Source organism: Chroicocephalus ridibundus, chromosome 24 (genome assembly GCF_963924245.1).
Source record: "Chroicocephalus ridibundus chromosome 24, bChrRid1.1, whole genome shotgun sequence".
NCBI lineage: Eukaryota > Metazoa > Chordata > Aves > Charadriiformes > Laridae > Chroicocephalus > Chroicocephalus ridibundus.
In genome coordinates this window covers 687,980-708,957 of record NC_086307.1, presented here as the reverse complement: position 1 = coordinate 708,957, position 20,978 = coordinate 687,980, and the positions used below count along the sequence as shown (strand labels likewise).

The following is a 20,978-nucleotide window of genomic DNA, read 5'->3' as shown; positions in this document are numbered from 1 at the left end:
GCGTGGGGACACTGCAGCAGGCCCGTGGGCAGGGGGACGGGGGGGTCCAGCCCCCACATCCACCCACAGCGCGCTGGCGTGGTGCCGAGACCTCTCCCGCCCCCGCTCAGCACCCAGACACCTCCAGGCAGGCAGGCTGGGCCCCTGCTTTTATTAGCGACCCCCCCTCCCCCTAGAAAAGTGCAAGACTTTCTTGGACAGAGGGGACGAGGCTGCAGCAAGGACTGGTCCCTCCCCCCCATCAGGGTCTCGGGGGGGTCTCTGTACCCTAACACTGAGCGCAGGATGGGGTGGGCTGCCCCCCACCCCGGGGAGGAAGCGCCCAATCCCAAAGGTGCTGGCTGGGGGGGCGAAGGGGAGTGGGGAATGCAGAGGGTGGTGTTAAGCCTCCCCTTGCCCCCAGGTTGTCCCAGCCTGGCAGGAGGGGCGAGAGCCCCCGCTCAGTGGTCGCTGAAGCCAGGCATGGGGAAGGCACGAGCGAAGGTCTCCACGCGCTGGCGCAGGTCGGCCAAGCGGCGCTGCGTCTCCGCGTCCCGCAGCAGGAAGGTCTTGAACTCCTGGAGCTTACCTGGGGGCGGAGGGGGGGCTAGTGAGGGGGGGGATGACACACCCGGGCGAGGCGGGAGGCTGGCACCAGCTCGGGACACAGTCCCCGCACCCCAAAGGAGAGGTGGCGAGTGGGAGACTGGGGGCCCCCGCTCACACACTCACTGGTTTTGCTCTTGACGTCCAGGGCCAGCGCGATGCCCTCGTCGATGAAAGCCACCACCTTCTGGAAATCCTCCTCGCGGAACTGGCGGGAAGTCAGGGCGGGGGCACCTGGGGGACGGAGCCCATCAGTGCCGGGAGACGCTCGGGGGCACCATCCACAGAGGCCAGTCCCACCAAGGGGCTCCCCAAGTCCCAGCCCCCATGGGGTCCGTGCCCCTCCTGACACAGAAACTGGCTCCAGCTCCCCCCGTGGAGCCCTCAGAGAGGGGTCAGAGGGGGGACGCCCTGGGGTGAAAGCCTAGGCACCCACCCCCCAGGGAAGGGGCTGGACGGAGGCAGGAAGACCCCCCCGAGCAGGGCCCATCCCTCACCCAGGCGCAGCCCCCCTGGCGTGAGCGCGCTCTTGTCCCCCGGGCATGTGTTCTTGTTGGCAGTGATGGAGACGAGCTCCAGCACCCGCTCAGCCCGCGCGCCGTCCATGCCCTTGGGCCGCAGGTCCACCAGCACCAGGTGGTTGTCGGTGCCACCTGGGGAGCAAGGGAAAGGGGTGAGGAGCGACGGCCAGCCCTGAGCACCCCCAGCCCTGAGCACCCCCAGCCCCCCTCTCCCTCTGCTGCTCCGCTGTGCTGCCCAGTGCCGCCTCCCAAGCCCGGTTCTGCCCTGCACCCCCTCCTCTGCCCCCCAACCCACCCGCGCTCCCCACTGCTGCCTAGTGGTACCGACACCCAGTGGTGCCACTTTGTGACCTACCGCAGCCCCGTCCCTCCTTGTCCCCAAAAGCACAGGGAAGGAGGCATTACCTGACACCAGGGTGTACCCGCGCTGCAGCAGGGCCTGTGCCATGGCTTTGGCGTTCTTCAGCACCTGCTGGCAGTACTGGCGGAAAGCTGGCGAGCTGGCCTGGCCGGGGGGGAGACCACGTCAGCGTGGGGCCCGCGTCGCCCCCAGCTCCGAGCCCACTGCCCCGGCACAGACCTGTTTGAGGGCCACAGCCACGGCAGCGATGGCATGGTTGTGGGGCCCCCCTTGCAGGGAGGGGAAGACGGCAAAGTTGACCCTGTCCTCCAGGTCGTAGAGGGTCTCCTTGCCCGTCTTCTTGTCTACCGAGCGCACGCCTTTGCGGTAGAAGATGAGTCCTGACCTGCGGCGAGAAAGAGCTGGCACTGCTCTTCCCGCTGTCACCCCACGGCAGAGGCTTGGCCCCCTGAACCACGGGGCAGTGCCAACACCGCTGCCACCCTCCGGGGGGTCCCTCCTGCTCAGCTCTGCCCCAGAGCCTGGGCTCCCCTGCCACAGGCAGGCATCCTCCCGGGGAGAGGGCGGCAGGATGCAGCCTCACCTGGCGCCACGCAGGGTCTTGTGCGTGGTGCTGGTTACCACATCCGCGTGCTCGAAGGGCGAAGGGATGGCCTTGGCTGCCACCAGCCCACTGATGTGCGCCATGTCCGCCAGCAGGTACGCCTTCACCTCCTCGCACACCTGGGGACGCGGGGAGTCACGGGCCATCCCTGTCCCCACGGCCATGAGTGGGCTGTGACTGCCCTCGAGCTGCTGCAGGCACGAGAGCTCCCGTCACCCGGGACGGAGCCCACAGCCCTGTACCTTCTTCATGCGAGCGTAGTCGATGAGGCGGGCGTAGGCGCTGGTGCCAGCGATGATGAGACGAGGACGGAAAAGCCGCGCCGTCACCTCCAGCTGGTCGTAGTCGATCAGCCCCGTGGCTGGCTGCGAGGGACAGACAGACACCCAGCTCTGAGCGCCGCAGTTCAGTTGAACCACAGGCAGCTCCCAAGCACCCCATGGCGCTGGGACGCGGCTGGGACGCAGGGAGGGTAGGGCAGGGGATGGCAGAGCAGCTCGGGCACCCAAGGGGCACTGCCAGGATCAACAGCTTGGCCAAACCCCCCCTTGCCCCAGGAACCTGCCCCCCTCGGCTCACATCAAGTTTGTAGGGCATCGACTCGAAGAAGATGGACGTTGCCGAGATTCTCTTGATGTCCGACATGTACCCGTGTGTGAGGCTGCAGGGGAAGGCAGAGGCGCGGGATCAGGCTGGGCCCCCCAGGAGGCAGCAGGCTCTGGGCTGCCAAACCCCGCTACGTACTGGCCCCCATCGGGCAGGTCCAGCCCCATCAGGCGGTCGTGGGGCTGCAGCAGCGCTGTGTAGGCGGCAAAGTTGGCTGGAGACCCCGAGTAGGGCTGAACGTTGACGCCCCAGCAGGCAGGATCCAGGTCAAACGCCTCCAGAGCCCGCTGCTCGCACAGCAGCTCGATCTGGTCTACCACCTCGGCCCCCCCGTAGTACCTGGAGGAGAAGGGAGGCAGTTATGGGGGGCCTTCCCCCCGTTAGCCCCACAACCTCCCACCCTGCCCCACAGGAGACCTCGGTGGAGAGAACAGCCTCCCCTCGGAAGCACCCGCTCCTGCCCCAGGGCTTCTCTTAACCTTTCCGGCAGCTGAATCACGGCTGCGGGAGGACCCCTGATGCTACTGGTGCCCTCCTACCCCTCCAAGCCTGCCCCCCCCCTTTACCTCTTGCCAGGGTACCCCTCCGAGTACTTGTTGTTGAGGCAGGAGCCCAGGGCTTCCAGTGCCGCCCGGCTGCAGAAATTCTGGGGGCAGGGAAAAGAGGGGTCAGAGATGGGGCAGCAGCTCTCCCACCTGAGCAGGGGGTCCCCCAGGACCGTCACCCACTCCCTGCTCCAAGCACCCCGTATCCCACCTCAGAGGCGATGAGCTCCAGCCCCCGGCACTGCCGGTCCTTCTCCTTCTGCACCAGGGTCCACATCTCGGGGTCGCTCTCGGCCAGACTCTCCTGCCCCGTCCAGCTGGGCACGTGCCCCGTGGCAGCCGCTGCAGCGGTGCCGTGCTGCGCCCGCTGGCTGCCGGTGGCCACCAGGCCACCACATCGCTGCAGGGCCTGCGCAGGAGAGGGGGGGGGCTGACAGGCTGTGACCCCGCACAGGCAGGTGCCTGGGCCCCTTACCCTCAAAACACCCCTGGAACTGCAGGTGACAGCGCCAGGCTCTGTCTCCAGCCACCGGCGCCACCCCCCCAGAGTGGACACACGGGGACCCCCGAGGTCCCCACAAGGCACACGGGGATGCCTCCCTCCCCTCCCACGGTCTCCCGGGCCCACGGCTGGGGCAGAAGCATCTCACCGCCGGTGTCGGAGCAGCGGTGACGGCAGCGGGTGCAGAGCACGTGCGCCACAGACGGACCCTCGCCCACCCCACGGGGGCCCCCCCGTTGTGCACGGTGCTGCGGGGGGGGGTGGGTGCTGCGGGGGTCCCCCCGCAGCACCCCCCCCCCCCCCCGCAGCACCGTGCACAACGGGGGGGCCCCTGCTGCTCCCCTCCTCCCGAGGTCCCGGAGGGGTAACCGTGTGTCCCCCCGCTTCGCCCCGACGGCGGTGCCCGGTGCCGGGTGATGTAACCGCCGCCGCGCCATTGCATCACCCGCGGTCGCCGGGCAGAGGCCAAGGCCGGCGGCGGCGGTGGTTGCCCCGGTGCGGAGACTTTGGGATGGACACAAAGTCCGCGGGGGCGGCGGCCGGGCCGGGGGTGCCGCTGCCCGGCCCGGGGGGGGAGGCGGGTGGGAACCGGGACCGGGAGCTGCTGCCCCCGACACCCGCCGGGCAGCCCCCGGCTGCAAAGGAGCGCTGGGCCGGGCGGGGGCCGGGAGAAACGGGTACGCAGGGAGCGACCCCCTGGGCACGGGGATCCCCCCCCGCGGGTACCCGGACCCCCCCCCGAGCACCGGGACCCCCCGAGAACACCAGAACACTCCAGGGACCGGGACACCCTGCGGGCTCGAGGACCTCTGCGGGCACCGGGGTTCCCTCCGGTACCGGGAGCCCCCCGGGTACCGCGGCTCCCTGCGGGCACCGGCGCTCCCCGGGCACTGGGGCTCCCCGGGCACCGGCACACCCCCCGGGCATCGGGACCCCTCCACGGGCACCGGGACCCCCCTCCCAGCTCCGCGACTCACCCTGCCCAGGCGGAGCGGCCACATCGCACCGGGCGCTGCAGGACGCTCCCGGTCCCCGTCCCGCTCCCGGTCCCGGTCCGGCCACGCCCCCCGCCGCCGCGCGCGCCGCCGGGTGGGGCGGGGCCACGGGGCTGCCGGCACCGCGGGGGCCGACGGGAAACTGGCGGTCCAGCACCCCCCGCCCCCTCCCAACCGGGGGCACCCCGGTCCCGGCGCCGTACGCACCCCCCATCCCTGCCCCCCCCCCCCCCCCCCATCCCGGGGGCAGCGGGCGGTGGGTACGTGGTCAGCACACTCCACCGCTCTTCTTTTTCAATGTTTTTTCTTTATTTTCCACTTTTTTTTTTCTATTTTAATTTTCTTAAAAAAATATGAAGAAGCCCCTGCCCAGAGACAGGGTGAGGTCAGCCCCCACAGCAAGGGCCCTGCCGGCTCGGGGACAGGGACCCCCAGGTCCCTGCCCCTGGCGTGGCACTTCTTCACGGCATGGCGGGGGGGGTGGGTGAGGGGGGGCAGCACCGAGGGGGGGGCGGGGGGGCGCAGGTCTGGGTGAGGGGCGGCGAGGCTGGGCAGGCTTCTCCCGAGGGGAGAGTGGGCTCCATGGGGCACCCGGGACTTGGTTTGATGCCCCAGTGCTGCCGCAGCCTGGGAGGGGCCGATGGGGGGGCTCCAAAATCCGCGGGCGGGTGCCCTCGGACACGCACAGGCTGGTGCGGGCACATACGTGTCCGCACACAGAGGCGTGCACATCTCCCACGGCTGTGGAACACAGCCCCCCCCAACACAGCCCCCCCCCAGTGCTTGGGGTGACGCCTGAGCTCCCCCCGGCACCGGGACTCGCCGGAGCGTGGCAAAGTCCCACCCCGTGCCCACCCCGCAGGTGCCAGGCGCCCAGCCGGTGCCGTCGCATGGGGCTGTCCCCCCCGACTCACCCACACGCTCCTGGGGACCCCGGCCCAGCCTGCGGCCCCCACCCAGCCGCAGGGACTGAGCGTGGCCATGCGGTGGGCACGGGCCCCCCACACACCAGCCGCGCCCCAGGTGGGGTGGCCCTGGCCCTGCTCCCACGCCCCGGGGAGGTGCTGCAGCGATGGGGGGGGTGGTGGTACGGGGGTGATGTGGGGCACTGTGCAGCCGGGACGGGGTGCGGGAGCCCCCGGCCCCCATCTGCCCCCAGCTCTGGCGCCCGCCGCCCCTTCCTGCGGCCGTCAGCCAAAGTAGGGGTTGTCGTGCTGGAAGTTGTAGTCGGGGCAGACCTTCTGGACCAGCTTGTAGTCGATGCTGAGGAAGGAGATGAAGATGCAGATGACCTTGAAGGGCTTGGCGCAGAGCCAGGCGGCGTGGCTCTGCGTGTGCTCGGTGAAGCACACCTTGGAGGGGTCGTACAGGCAGGGCTTGTTCTTCCGCGCCCGGTTGGTCTTCTCGTACTCCACGTGGCAGTTGAGGGCCTTGGCCGGGCGCCCCTCGGGCAGGGTGCTCTGCTGGGGGGGCGGGCGGGGGAGCGGCAGGGGGGCTGGCACCAGCACCTCGAAGCCCACCGCCTTGGAGGGGGGCACGATGCTGACCGAGACGTTTCCCAGGCTGGAGGAGTTGTGGCGGAAGTAGACGCTGAAGGTCCCGTTGATGTGGTCGACGATCTTCCCCGTCACCAGCAGGCTGAACTTCAGCGTCTTGATGTTGAAGTAGAAGTCACCCCAGCCAAAGATCTTCTTGGTGCGGCCGGACTTGAGCGAGGGCTTGCGGCGGGCACGGGGGCTCGGCAGCTCCCCGGCCGTCTGGTTCTTCTGCCAGTCCCAGGGGCTCCGGGCATCGCCCAAGGGTGTCCCCGCGCCCCGGGGGGGCTCAGCCGGAATCAGCCGCCTGGGGTCAAGCATTGGGGGCTTCAAGGCGCCGTAGGGGACATCCTTGAGGAGGCCAGAGGTGCCCAGCTCCAGGTACCCCAGGGTCTTGGCGATGTGACCCCCGGCACACACCGTCTGGGGGAAAGAGGGCAGAGCCTGTACGAGCTGTGCCTGCCACCCCCTTGCTCATCATCCTGCCTGTCCCCATGCACCCTTTCGTGTCTGTGTACCCCTCCTGCACCCTTCCTGTGGCCGTGCACCCCTCCAGCACCATACCCCTCGGTCCACCGTGCCCCCAGCCATGCCCAGAGCCAAGCGTGGCTGCACCCTGCCCGTGCCACCCCCACGCCCTGCTCATCCCTGCACAGGGCTGTCCCCGACACCCCGGGAGCCAGGGCTGCTTCTGCAGCATCACCCATGGCCCGGCGACGGGAAGAAGCAGGACACCGGACAATTCATGACTGCCTGCCCCACCGCAGCTGCGGCCCATTAAAACGCAGGGGGCTGGGGGGCAGCAGCGTGTACGGAGAGGGGGAGGCACGAGAGCCCCGCGCCGCCTGCCAGGAAAGCCTAATTGCATTACCCACTGCCTCTGATCTGCAGCTGAAATTACAGAGACCCCCGCCAGGCTGCACGGCAGCCGCTCCGCCCTCCAGGATAATTGCACCGGGCAGACGCGGCGGAGGAGTGGGGTGCGTTGTGTGCGGGGGGGCACACGAGGAATGGGCAGGGACCCGTTGCTCTGCCGGGAGGTGGAGGGGGGCTGGCATCACTTTCTGCATTCCAGCAAGGGAGGGAATTTGCAATAAAAGCAGAAAAGATGGGCAGCGGAGGGGAGGAAAACGCCAGACAGCCGCAAGGTCCCTGCACCGTCATGGGGACACCACCATGTCCAACACAGAGCCAGGAGCGCTTCGCAAGGGCTCTCCCAGGGTGAGGAGAGGCAGCTCCTCTCCCGGTGGGGTAAATCGAGGCAGGGGGCTGCGATGGAGACCAGCTGCCTGGTCTCTCCCCCCTGGGTGAGCTGTGAGCCCCGTTAAGGAGGCGCTGATGGGCACAGGCACACCAGGACCCTCTGGAGATGCCGGTGCCAGGGTGTCACGCAGCAGCTCCCAGACACACCGGTCGAGAAAGGGACCCCGCACACTGAGGCGGGACACGCCTCCCGCCAGCGCCAGCAGGGATGGGACCACAGTGTCCCCTTCCTGAGGTTCCCCACAGCCTTCGCTCTGCCCGTCTGGCTGCCGGGACCAACATCGCGTGGCTCAGCAGCGGTGAGCAGAGCCAGCTGGCACCTCTTCAGCCCTGGGACCCCGTCTCTGACGTGTCCCATGTCCCTCTCTTGCCCGAGCCCGCCTACCCCCCCCTTTCCCCATCCCTCAGCCTCGCTGCTCCTGGCTCCACACCCCGGTGCCTGGCGTGCCCCTGCCTGCCCTGCCAGCTGCTCCCGGCGCGCAGGATGCTGCTCCGTCAGCCCCGGCCTCGTCAATCACTGTCGCCCGTGAGCTGGCAGGTGCTCAGGCTGCTCTGGCAGTTTTTTTGCTCTGGACGACCTGTTTCCCGAGGGGGACGCAGGGAGGAGGGAGCGGGGAAGGAGGGCGGCGAGCAGAGGCGCCAGCTGGAAGCGCCTGGGGGGAGAATAGGGGGGCTGTGCCCCCCATAGGAAACTGAGGCATGCCTCAGCGCTGAGTCCGAGCCAGTGGGGCTGGAAGCAGGGCAGGAGGGGCTGGGGCTGGCTCCTGCCTGCCATCGCTGGGTCCTCATCCTGGCACCAGCTGCCCTGCAGCGCTGTCAGCACGGCTCGATGTCGTTTCCCCCTCGGAGCGCCATGTGCTCTTCCCATGCCCCCCACCAGAGACGGGTGAGCCCCCCGGGCCCCCTCCTCCGCGGCCAGGCAGGTCTGCATGCGGGGACCAGTCCCTGCTGGGCACCCACCAGGGCTGGAACAGCACTGGGGGGGCTGCCCCGGCCACGGGCCCCCTCTTGCCCCGCTCCTCTCCAGCTGCCGAGCCGGAGCCTCCGGCCAGGCTGCGCGCTGCTGTCTGCGGGATCTATTGCCTTATCCCCGTAATGCTGCCTGTGCTGGGCTGAGCCTGTAAATCTGCTCTGGCGTATGCTCGCTCCGCTCAGGCAGCCAGGGCTGCTGCCGGTACCGGCCATTCTGCCCCAGGAACCCGCAGCTCCGGGCAGGGCTGCCCGGCCCCGGGTCTGTGGGCAGGGGAGGAGGATTTGCGGGGTCTCAGCCCGGCCCAGAGCAGGGGGACAAGGGGCTGTGCAGTGGGAAGCTGCAGCTGAGCATCCCCGCAGCCCCCCGCCCCGCTCTGGCCGTCCCCTGGCTCCCGCCCCAATCTCTCTTTGAGTGCGGCTGCTGCCTTCGCCCTTATCTATATTTCAACGCAGCTTCAAAGCCGGGTGCCTTCACCAGGCAGCGAGAGAGGGAGCGAGCGCGGCAGGACCGAGAGATGGAGAGATAAACGGGGGAGGGGGAGAAGGGCAGCCCCCCAGCACCCCCCCCTCCGGCCAGGAGAGCGGCTTTTGCAGGGGGAGACAACGACAGTGGCCCCAGCGAGACCTCTGCTCCCCCTGCGCCCCACCTACGGCCCACCAACAATCCCACTCATACATATTCATCACCCAGGAGCCCCCCGCGTCCACCCTGGGGAGGCAGTGGCCCTCCCTCACCCCGGGACAAGCACAGGCAGGCGAGGGGCACCGGGAACCCCGCAGCTGGAAGGGGAGCCCCCAGAACCCACCCACAGAGACTGCAGCCCACGGGGGAACACGCGCACACGAGCACACGCTGCCCAAGCCCCCACCAGCCCAGGAAAGATTTCTGGAGGTTTCTGAGCTCTGCGCTGGCTTTCCATCTCAGCCAGGGTTGAGCGCCAGGACGGCGGGTTCCCCCCAGCAGTGCTCCATGCGCCACCCCAGCCTTCCTCCCTCTGCCTCAGTTTCCCTTTCCAATTCACCGTCCTTCCATCAGCCCCTGCTAGCCGTGAGGGGGATGCAGTGGAGATGGGGATGCGATGGGGGTGGGAAGGGGAACGGATGCAGACAGAGATGCAGTAGGGACAGGGAAGTGACAGGGACAAGCAGGCAGTGGGGAGTGGACGCCATGGGGATGGGCATGTACCGGGGAAGGGGATGCTCACAGCAGCCCCCTGCGTTACTGGGGGCTGCAGGTCCCCAGGCCAGGCTCAGGCAGGGGGACGGGTCAGGGGGAACCAGGGGCTGTGGGGCAGGGGCAGGGCTGGGCTCTCCCTGGGGAAAGAGGCGCCGTCCCTGCAGGGAGAGCGGTGCCCCCCAGCCCCTCAGGGCGAGGGGCCAGGCTGGCAGCCTCCCCCCTCCCCGGGAGCCGCTGGGGGAGCGGGGGATGAAAGGGAATTGCAGAGCAGGGCAGCGACTGCCGATGCGGCCAGGGCTATCGATTGCAGCAGGAGCGCGGTCTGGGGCTGTGGGGGGTGTGGGGGAGACCCTCCCCAGCCGAGCCCCTGCTGCAGCCCTGGGAGGACGGCTTCCCCTGGCTGGCCGGGGGTCTCGGAGCCTGCGGAGAAGGGGCACGGTGGAGCGGGGCCACGTCAAGCCTCTTCCACGACAGCGCTGAGGGGAGCCAAGGTCACCCCCCTGCACCCTGCCAGCGCTGTCGGCATTCAGGGCAGGTCCCACTCACACCTCGTCTTAAATATTCATGTTTCTGCTTGTGAGCGGTTGGGGTGCAGCACGCACATGTGTGCACGTGAACCTCTCGGACACGCTCCATGGGTGTCCGTGGGGGTCCCAGCGCCGCCTGGCCCTGCTCGGGTGTGCGCGGAGCCCCCTCCCTCCACGGCCGCACAGGGATGTGTCCCCTGTGCCAGCGGGGGGCCATGCCCGGCTCCGAGGCATGCTGGGCTCCGGCTGCCATGCACCACTCACGTGTGTTTCAGTACCATTCGACCAACCATTCACGCTTGGTTTTTACTGTGACACATGCAGGCGCTGCTGCATCCACGCATCACCCCGAGACAATGGTGTACGGTTTTGCTGCTCTCAAGCCCCTTTTGCACTTTTTCGGGTGCACGGGGGGCTGTGCAGGGCTGCCGTGCATCCGCAGGCACCCGCGTGTCACTCCGCGTGTGCACCAGCAGCCAAGCAAGGATGCAGGAAGGGCTGGGGGTGGTTGCGGAGGGATGGGGAAGGCTCTCGGTGCCGGCATCAATTTGGCTTGTCAGGACCGGCAGTGATGACCACTCACATCCCATTTGCTGGCGGTACCGAGCGCCGTCAGCTGCTCCCCTGAGACCTACGGTCACCTTGGCGGAGGGGAGCGGATCAGTGCAGGGAGGGGCGGGTGGATCCGCTGCCCCAGCGCGGGCTGCGGTGAGCTCCCAGCGCCCCGAGAACAGGGCTGTGGCTGATGGGTGCCATCTCAAGGCAAACCAGCCCCTGCCTGAGCCAGGACAGCCCTCACCAAAGGTCCTGTCCCCACATCCAGCCTGTCCCCTGCACCTGTCCCCGAGCCGTCCCCGCGCCTTGGTGGGGGTCGGTGGCAAAACTCCAGCTCTCCCTGTGGGCGCGGGGTCAAGCCGGCCTCTCCCCTGTCACCCCGCTGCCTTCGTTAGTGCAAGGAGATTAATTGGAGGTGGTGAGCGACAATCCCCGTGGGCCCGCTCCCCCCGGCGCAGCACAGCCCGGGGCGGTGTGGCATTTCCAAAGGTTAGCAGCAAACAAGGTGCCTCTGACAGCTCCCATTTATCTCTCCGGCGCCGCGCGGGTGCTAATGCGGTGGCAGGGTGACGCGGTGCGGCGGTGGGCTCTGCTGGGCTGCGGGGAGGGACCCGAGCACACACCCGAGCGTGCAACACGCGTCCAAACGACTGCGCGTGGGTGCGCGCGTGGGGCACGCGTGCCCCCCGTGTGCACACCCTCGGGGGCCAGCAGGCGCGCACCAAGATCGCCCAGCGCCAACCCGGCCCGGTGCGCACCTGCAGCAAGCGTGCAGGTGGATGCAACAAATGCCTGCGGTTGCTTCTGTCCGCACGCTCTGCTCTGCGTGCAGCTGTGTGCACAAACGTCCTGCACGTCCCTGCAAGGGTGTCTGTGCGCGTACACGCGCAGTTACACGCGCACACATGAAGCGAGGTGGCCCTGCCTGTGTGCCCTTGCTGGGGAGCCTCTGCTCCTCGGCATCTCTGCGCACCCCGGGACGATCGCGCTCCTGCGCAGCAACCCCAGCACGTGTCGGGGTACGGCCATGCCCCTGCCCCGCGGGGCGCCAGCGTGCCGCGCCGCCTCGGCCAGCGCAGACGGGGCCGGCGAGCGGTGGGCTGCCGATGAAAGTCCCTGTGAGGCGAATCTGCGGTCATGACCCCTTGGTGCCAGGGCAATGAATTAACCTGCTGGGGGGCAGCCCTGGGCTGGGTCCCAGGTGCTGGCGGAGCTGGGGAGCGCCCGGGGGCCGCCGACCAGAAGCGCAAGGTGAGTCCAGCAGAGGACCCCCAGCGCCAGGATGGGCAAACTCCCAGCGCCAGCATGTCCTCGGTGGGGACAGAGCCCGGACGAGCTCCCCAGAGCCAAAACCCAGCCCTGGGTCATTCCAGCACCGCGGAGCTGCCGGCACCCATCCTGCACGCGCTGCCCACGGCAGGAGCCGCACCAGGGTCCTGCTCCTGGGGACGCCGCTGCCTGAAGTGACCCTCGCACGAGGGCTGGCGTCACCTCGTGCGGGAGCACGACCTGCGCAGGGCCGGGAGAAATCGGCTTCCCACAGACGCGTTTGCCTTCACCCCCTAAACAGACACCTCGCTCCTTGCAGACGGAAAAAATATGCAAATGCTGCGGCTTTATTAACGCGCTCGGCACGCGCTGGCTAATAAATATTTCATAGCCCGAGTAGGACTTTTTTTTCCCTCCTTCTTCGTTCTTTCGTTTTGGTTCCTTTTCCCTGTCACTCGTTTCCTGCCTTTTCTTTTCTCAGCCGTTGTTTTATTTATTTATTACTTTTAAGGGCTTCATGGTGAGACAGGAGCTGGTAGGTGGCTGGGGGGGGGGGGGAGCAGGGAAAAATGTACATCCCCAGTCTCTCCCCCCACGGGTGAAAAAGAAAAGTGCTGTTAAGAGCAAAGGAAAAAAATATAATAGAAGGGAGGAGACGGCACCAGGCAAAGGATTCAGGGCTTGTGTGACTCATTGGACTCAAGGAAGAAAAGGGAATGAATGAGAAAATGAGGAGATAAACGGAGCGGGAAGGGGGAGAGGGGTGTGCAGGCGGATGCGCACAAGCCAGCGGCGAGGGGACACGGGGGCGGCGGGAGGGATGGGGACGTGCAGCTGATGGGCTCGGAGGAAACTGAATCCCACTCGCCCAGGTGGCGCGTGGCCAGCGTCCCCCGGAGCAGCCGGAGCCCAGCCTGCCTGGAACGCCTGGCTTGGCTCGGCTGGCGGCCCTGGCACCGCATGGGGTGGGGGGTCAGCGGGGAGTGGGGGGGGCTGCTCCCTTCCCGCATGGTGCCGGGGCCGCGGTCCCCTCGGCTGAGACCCCTCACGCTCAGGCGCAGGCAGGGGCGGGCAGCTCACGCAGGCGGCGTGTGGGGAAACAGAGGCAGCGCCGGCAGGGACCGTTCCCAGGTCGCTCCCGCATCCCCGGCAGCGACGGGTGCCCAGCCAGGACGCCCGCGTTCCCCCGCCTCGGCCCTTGTGGCTCTGCCTCAGTTTCCCTGCAGTGAAGGGGGCTGCAGGGCGCCCCCCACTCCTCCAGCGCTGCCCGGCTCTTTGGCAGGTGAGGTTTTTCTGGGGGGTGCAGAGAGGTGGCAGCTCCCCTGAGCCCCCCCTAAACCAGAGTGACCCCAGGCCCCCAGGGACGCAGCCCCCCACCTTCCGCACAGCTGCCTCTCCTCCCCCCCAGCCCACCCCCACCCCCTCGCCTCACCGTTTCACTTTATTATTGCAATAAATGTAGCCATAAAAGTGGCAGGTATCGGCGTGCGAGGAGATCGCTTCTCCTGAGCTATGGAAATGTAATTTCGAGTGTGCCCGGGAAATTTTATAAGATTGTATCAGGCGGGATCATAAATTGCATTTCCAGCCCCCTCTCCCCCCTGCACCACACCCCCCCCTCCCCCCTCCCCGATGAGACATGGCCGGTGTGAAGGTCACCGCGGAGAGGGGCGAATGCGGGGCTGTCCCCTCAACAGGGACCCTGTGCCCCCCCCAGCACTGCACCTCCCCGTCTCCTCCCCGGCACATTCCCAGGTCCAGCCAGGGTTCATTCTCCCCAGAAGAAGGAAGGGAGGAGCAGCATCAGGGACATGTCTGTCCCCCGCATCCCCCCCCCAGCAGCAGAGGCCAATTAACCCCCCCCAGAGACCCAGGGGACCCTCAAGGGCATCGCTGGGGCCGCAGCTCCTCTGGGGCTGCACCCTCCCGGGGTCACGAGGACTGTGCCCCCCTGCAGCGGCTCCTGCCAGGAGCAGGGGACGAGGGGTCCTTGCAGCCCACCGGCCCCTGGCAGCCCCTCGTGACCCCCGGGGGCCGGATTCAGCCCCGTTTCGCAGGCACCGCCCTGCCCAGGCCCCCACACCCAGGCAGGCGCAGCGGCGTAAAGCATCGCCCCGCTCGCTGAGGACGGAGGCTTCGCTGCCCGGTGCTGGGGGGACAAGAGGAGAAATGAGAGGGTCTTTGCCCACCCTGACACCCGCCGCGGCCAGCCCAGCTGCTGGGACAGTGACAAGGGCCAGACAGGGCTGGTGGCACCGGGCCAGCCCCGCTCCCAGCAACAGGCTCCAGTGGGGATTTATTTGGGGAGGGGAAAATGAATCCCCCCGCGAGCGCAGGGCCCTGCAGGCTCTTCGCAGCCGACGGTTTCTGCAGGCTGGGCGCTCATTTCCACAATGACTTTCCTTTTGCAACAGCGATCAGGAAAAAAGGCGGGGGGGGGGGGAACACGGGCACAGGGACGTGATTATTTCTTTAGCAGCAATCCAAGCGGCTGGAGAGGAAGCTTCATCTTTCCTGGGCCATTTACCTTCAGCACCCGAGCGCGAAGGCTGAGCCAGGCAGCTCTTCAGAGATGCTGGAGCTTGGCCAGGGCAAGTGGGGGGGCAGGGGGAGGCTTCGGCTACCAGGGTCTCAGCACGGCATCGCCCACTGTTGGGCCACCAGTGGCCAGGACTGTGGATGCAGGGAAGGCGGGGGGGGGACGGGACACAAAAGTCATTAATCTGGGAGTGTTAATTGGCGTGGGTGCGATTAGCAGCGGGGCACTGTGGCAGGGGGAAGCGCGCGCTTCGCCGGCTGCCTCGTGTCCCAGCCCGGGCCACCCCCTCCCAGCCCCCCCGCCGGTACCTGGCAGAAAACTGGCAATTAAAAACAAGAGGGGGGGGGAAAAGCAATAAAGCAGGCCCCGGATTTCAGCCAGAACAACACGGCGGAAGAGCAGGAGTGGGTCTGGCTGGGGGGCACCCCTGGGTGCCCCCCCTACCCCGCCGCGGCCCCCCCCCTCGGCGGGAGGCTGAGCTGCGCCACGCTCCAGGCTCCAGCCTTATTGAATCTCCCAGCTCGGGGTGCAAAGGGCACCACAGGGAAGAGTTATTAGAAAAAGGGAAATGAGTCGCTTGGAAACCTTCTTTCAGAATAACAGTGTGTGTTTGTTTGGCGATAGATTAGCTCAGCCATGCTGAGCACACAGCGCCCGCCGCAGCCACGCTCCGCTCGGGAGACCCGCAGGAGCCGGGAGAGGGGGGACACTCGGAGCTGCTCCCCCCGCCCCAGCGGGTGCCGTCCGGGCACCATCCTGCTGGGGCTGCTCCCTGCAGCTCTGCCCCCCGAGGGACCCCTGCCCAGACAGGGGCTTGCAGGGCTGTGCCACCACCCAAACCCCATTTCCCCTCCCCTGGCCCCAAATGGGGTACATGTCTCTGAGCCATGAAAGGGTTAAACTCTCCCCGTTAATGGAAGCTGGGGGTGGGGAATAGGGGTGTCCTTGCACCAAAAGGGCTGGCAGCATCTGCTTAAGAGTGAAGCCATCTGTCAGCCAACAGCCCAGCGGACGGAGGTGCGACAGCTCCTGGGTGACAGCAAGGGAAAGGGAAGGAAGCCGGTGAGTTTCCTGGAGGTTGGTGTCCCATGCCACCAGCCTCCTGCTGGCACGGCCACCGGCACCGCAAGGCAGGATTTTCCTGGAAGGGTTAATCCAGGAAAGAAAAACCTGCCAGCAACACTCCAGGTGCTTTGCAGACACCCGTTCTCTCACCTCCTCCCCCAGGAAGGAGGGAAACCGAGGCACGGTGTGGGGAGGCAGGCTCCTGCAAAGGCGCAGGCTGGCAATGGGGACAGAGCAGGGGTGAGGAACGACCCTCGGGGTCCTGGCTCCAGCCCCACTGCTGCACCGAGCCACCACACCCCGCTCTCCATCCCGGCTGCACCCTGGTCACTCCTGCCTGCTCCGGGGCGGTGGCACGCCGCCCTCTGCCACCGCTGGCTCTTTTTCAGCACCTGGTGTGGATCATGCCATCACCCAGGCATCGGGGACCGCAGGGCCAAGGCTGGCACCCGCTTCCTGGGAAGGCCAGGAGGTTCCTCTCTGCAAAATCACAGCCGCTCTCTGAGCCCAAGGACCCTGCGGGAAGTGCCCAGGCACCTGCCCCGGACGGGGGTCTCTCCCACTGCCTCTGGGTGCACCTGGGGGACTGGACGGGACCCAAACCAGTGGGAAGCCAGGCCAGCCCTCCTCTGAGGGACCCCCAAGATTTAATGCTCAACGCCCAGAAAAAAAACATCTAATGCATAAACATAAAGCTGAGGACGGCTGAGGCAGGGAGATCACCTGCAGGCAGCACTGGGCAGCATCTCCCCCACCTGCCCAAGCGCTGCCACCCCCAGCCCGGGCGCAGGGACGGGGAAGGCAAATCCCAGGTGGCAGCAGCCAGGAAGGGCGGGGGGCCGGGGGAGGTGATGTGCACCCCATGGCAGGGACAGGCACCCGCTGGGCTGGGAGAGCTTGTCCATCCCAGCAGGGAGACGTGCACCCAGCAGGAACAATCACAAACACGCAGCACGGCGGGGAGGCACCCTGGGGTCTGTCCTTCCCGCGGCAGGAACGCGCCCACAAACACACACCCGGGGGCGAACGCTCCCACTGTACCCCAGGTGCTCGCTCCAGGGGGGGCAGCCACATCTGCCTCTTCGCCCATTGCTCCCACCACAGCCCCAGCGGGACGTGGTACTGGGCAGCCTGGGTCCAGTGCGGCAACCTGGGACAGGGCTGCTGCCTCCTGTCCCCCATGAGGGGGGCCAGAAAAGTTCCTCCCCAGCAGGCCCAGAGGACCGAGGGGCAGGAACAGCTCCATTTCCCCTCCCCTGTGCGGCCCCCGGCCCCCCCTGTAACCTGTGCCCACGCCAGGACGCCCCAGGCCCCCTGACTGGCCCCGGCCCCACACCGCAGAGGGGTGGGGGCTCCCTCCCCTGCCAGCACCCCCGGGGTTATTCCCCACCCACGCAGCAGGAGGCTCTGGCACCCACCTGCCCACCCCGTGCCCCGGGATGGTCCCGCTCCCCCCGGCTGTGAGCCCCCTCCTCGCCCCCCAGTGCTGCTGCCTTTGCTGGGGAGGGGGGGGACGGGACGGGACGACACACACAGGGGCAGCGCCCTGTGCCTGATTTCATCAAAACAAAACCATTTGTCTTGAAGCAGCTCCAGCACCGACAGATGCTCTGCGTTAGATGGACACGGGGAGGGGGGGGGGGTCACGCAGAGCCACCCCCACACACAGACACACGCGCACACACACGCATCTATCCGTCTATACACACCGAGCGAGCGCGCCACAGAGAGACAAGTTGCAAGAGCCTTCGCCTGGAGGGTAGGGTTGTGCGGGGGGGGCGGGGGGTCCCTGATGTGCATCCAATTCCCGAGAGGGAATTGACTCGTTTGATTTTATTCATGAAACACAGAAAGTAAAAATGGAGTGTCAGGAAATCAGATCTGCTGGGTGATGAGCCCGGCCCCCCCGGCAGGGCTGGGGGGGGGACGACAAATCACCCCCATTCATGACCACCACAGACACCAGTGCCAGTTGCAGCTGTAGCCCCCAAACCCGGCGGCTCTGGCTGGGGGCGAAAAGCCTCGCTGGGCTCCAAGAGGAGGTGGCAGAGAGGGGACGCACGGGGGTGAGTGGCCATGGGAAACATTTAGTATCTGGGACCGGGGGACATCACAGGGAGGGCTCTGCGGGTGTGGGGGGGTGTCTCTGCATCAGCAGCCTCTCCCCAGCCGCCAGCGACAGGCAAAGGGGCAGGAACAGGCAAAGCCCCCCCACCCGCCTCGGCAAAGCCAAGCCCAAATCCCTGGGGTAAATCCGCCGACCCCCCGGCTGGGAGCCCCCACGGGGGACATGGTGGGGACGGAGGTGGGGGGGAGATGCCCCCCCCGGCAGAGGTGAAGGCCCTGCGGGGGCTGGAGCTGAGCCCGCACCAAGTCAGGACAGAGATGAGGCGTCGCCTCTGCAGGTGGTTTCAGCGCTCGCCCCCCCGGCGGGGCCGGGAGCCTCCGTCGCCCCAGCCCGGGGTGCAGCTGGGCACCCCCGCGCCCCCCGGCCGGTGGGGGGGGTCTCACCCGCCCCCCCCGCAGGTGTGCTGCAGGTGCGGGCTGCGGGACAAGTGCACCCCCCGTCCCCCCCGCAGAGCCCCCCCCCCCCGAGGGCCCGACCCGCCCACGCGCGGCCGCCCCCACGCTCACGCGCGGCTCCGTCTCGCGCGTATCGCTGTCCCCCCCCCGCACCTGCCAGACGGCGCCTTCCGCGCCCTGCAACGGAGCGGGGGGGGGGGGGGGGGGGGGCTGCTGGCAGCCGGGGGGGCTGTACGGGGGCTGCCCCGGCGGCCGGACCCGCCGCTTCTCCCCCCGCCCCCCCGGCGCCCCCGGCCCCCAACTCCGCCCGGTGTCCGAGCGCGGGGCCCCGCACCCCCGCGCCGAGTGCGGGACAGCCCCGAGCCCGCTCCAACTTGGGGCGAGCAGGACCCCCCCATTCCCCCGCGCTGTGCAATCCCTGCCCGGTGCCCCCCCCCCCCCCCGCCACACAACTCTCCCATTCACCGCCCTGCAAACGTCCCCACCCCGTGACTGACCGACCCCCTCCTCAGGATGGCACGACCCCCCCACGACTGTCCGCTGTCTCCGTGACTGCCCGAGCCCCCGCGCGACCGCACGCCCCCCCCAAACTGCCCGTCTCCCCAGTAGCCACACGCCCCCCCCCCCCCCCCCCCCACTGCACGACCTCCCCCCTCGCCAGGACTGCACGTCCCCCCCTCCGCCGCGGAAAGGCACAGACCCCCCCGGAATCGTACCATCCTCACAATAACTGCACGAAACACCCTCCCCCCCCCCGCAACTGCGACCCCCGCCGGTAATTACACCCCCCCCCGGGAACCGCGCACCCCCCCGGCGGCAGCGGCAACTTTGCCGCCCGCGGGCGGGGCGCGCCCGGTGTGTCCCCCCCGGTACCTGCAGCAGCAGCCAGGGCCCGAGCAGGGGCAGGCGGCGGCGGAGCATCGCGGGGCTCCGCGGGGCTCCCGGGCTGGCGGGAGCGCGGCGGGGCGGGCGCGGGAGGCGGCGGCCAGGGGAGGCAGGAAGAAAGTTGGAGACTTGCTGGGGCCGGGCGGCGCCTCCGCGGCGCCCCGCCAATCCCGGCCCGCCGCCCCCGCGGGGGGGGGCACCGGGCGGCGGGCACCGGGCGGCGGCGGCGGGGGCGGCTCCGGGGGGCGCCCCGGGGACCTCGCACCCAGCGCCTGCCCGCGCCCCGGGGCGCCCCCCCGGGCCGGCCCAGGGCCTGGGGAGGGGCGGGAGCGGGGGCCGACCCCCTTCTGCCGGGAGGCCGCCGGTCCTGTCCCCCTCTCCCGGCAGAGCCCCGCACCCCGGGATGCCCCTGGTCCTGCCCCCCCTCTCCCCGGTTACCCCAGCCCCCCGGGGCGCCACCGGTCCTGTCCCCCTCTCCCGGCAGAGCCCCGCACCCCGGGATCCCCCTGGTCCTGCCCCCCCTCTCCCCGGTTACCCCAGCCCCCCGGGGCGCCACCGGTCCTGTCCCCCTCTCCCGGCAGAGCCCCGCACCCCGGGATCCCCCCGGTCCTGCTCCTGTCCGAGGGGATGTGCTTGCACCGAGGGGGGAACAGTCCTGCCCACCTCCATCCTGCCCTGGAGAGGGGAGAGGGTCCCGTGATGCTGCCCCCCCAAATACTCCAGCAGAGAAGGGGGACAGCAGGGTGGCCCCCCAGGCCCTGCGCACACACCACGGGCGCCCGCACATGGGCACCGCTGCCTTGCACACCCTGGAGCGTGCAAACACCCGCAGCACATGCACTGCGCTCAGGCTGGACATGCAACCTGCGTCGCCTGCATGTACACACGTGTGCGCACACGCGTGTGCTCGTCCTTCCAGCCCGGTGCCGGCCCCCTCGGAGGGGTCTGCCAGGTGTTCTCATCCCCCCCCAGCTCAGCGGGGATCCCGCCCCAGCACTATCACTTTATTGGTATTGCTATTATTGTTGCTGTTATTACTATTATTATCTACTCGCCTTTCCCGGGAAGCTGCCAGCAGGGGCTTTGGTATCAGCAGGGCTGGGGGCAAGCACAGGATGGGGGGAGCATTGCAGAACCGCGCGGACGTGTGGAGACAGAATGAATAAAAGGTAAAGGAGAAATAAGCAACGGAAAGGGAGAAGGAGAGAAATGAAGGGAAACGGGAGAGAAAGGAAAAGGAAAGGAGAGGGCAGCGCCGGTGCGGAGCGAGGGGATCGAGGAGTCCTGGCACCGTGGGGCTGCAGGGTCCCAGCCAGCCCCACAGCAGCCCCACACGGTCCCCACGGCAGCCCCGGGCAGTGTCGCTGGGGACAGTGCCCCTGGGCAGTGTCCCTGCCCAGCCAGGACCCCCAACAATCCCCCCAGGGACCCAAGCGCCGGCTCCCCCCAGTGCTGCAGTTTCCCCGTTGACCCGGGGGGGGGAAGGGATGGGGGACGCCGAACCCGGGCCAGGGGCTGCGGGTGGCCAACCCCTCCAGAGCCGCTACCCCGCACGGCCGGGGGCCTCGCCCCACATTGCCAGAGCCAACCCCCGGGGGGGTCCCGGTGTCCCTGACAGTCTCGCCAGGCAGCAAAGGGACACCAGGGTCTGCAGGGGTCCGGGGGGCTCTGGGAAGACCCCTCCCACCCAATTAACAGCCCACTGGCCTTGGATCTGGGAGGGCAGAAGCATGGCGAGGGGAAACAAGTGAAGGCTTAAAAAAATAAAAAAAGATTGAAGGAAAAAGAAGAGAAAAGGGGGGGGGAGAGAGAGGAAAGGGAGAAAAAAACCTCTAGAGAAGATATAAGAAACCGATAAGTGAACAAAGAGCCGGTATTGAAATAGATCTGAGGGCCGCGCTGCGCTCGGGCCGCGCCGGATCCCTTTGCAGAGGGGTTTGGGGGTTTTC

General features: G+C 68.2%; 2 protein-coding genes across 2 annotated transcripts; both read right to left on the bottom strand.

The window, feature by feature from the left end:
• Positions 1-129: 129 nt before the first annotated feature.
• Positions 130-4,828, bottom strand: SHMT2 (serine hydroxymethyltransferase 2). Its single transcript, XM_063359286.1, has 12 exons — positions 4,702-4,828; positions 3,434-3,631; positions 3,244-3,323; positions 2,816-3,016; positions 2,651-2,732; positions 2,314-2,436; positions 2,051-2,190; positions 1,687-1,852; positions 1,512-1,611; positions 1,083-1,238; positions 712-819; positions 130-568 (listed from the first exon to the last, which is right to left on the bottom strand). Exons 1-12 carry the CDS (start codon positions 4,723-4,725, stop codon positions 441-443), a joined length of 1,506 nt encoding a protein of 501 aa, XP_063215356.1. The 5' UTR covers positions 4,726-4,828; the 3' UTR covers positions 130-440.
• Positions 4,829-5,238: 410 nt separating this feature from the next.
• NXPH4 (neurexophilin 4) lies at positions 5,239-19,127 on the bottom strand. Its single transcript, XM_063359090.1, has 2 exons — positions 19,018-19,127; positions 5,239-6,677 (listed from the first exon to the last, which is right to left on the bottom strand). The coding sequence occupies exons 1-2, from the start codon at positions 19,063-19,065 to the stop codon at positions 5,910-5,912; spliced, it is 816 nt and encodes a 271-aa protein (XP_063215160.1). The 5' UTR covers positions 19,066-19,127; the 3' UTR covers positions 5,239-5,909.
• Between the last annotated feature and the right edge of the window lie 1,851 nt (positions 19,128-20,978).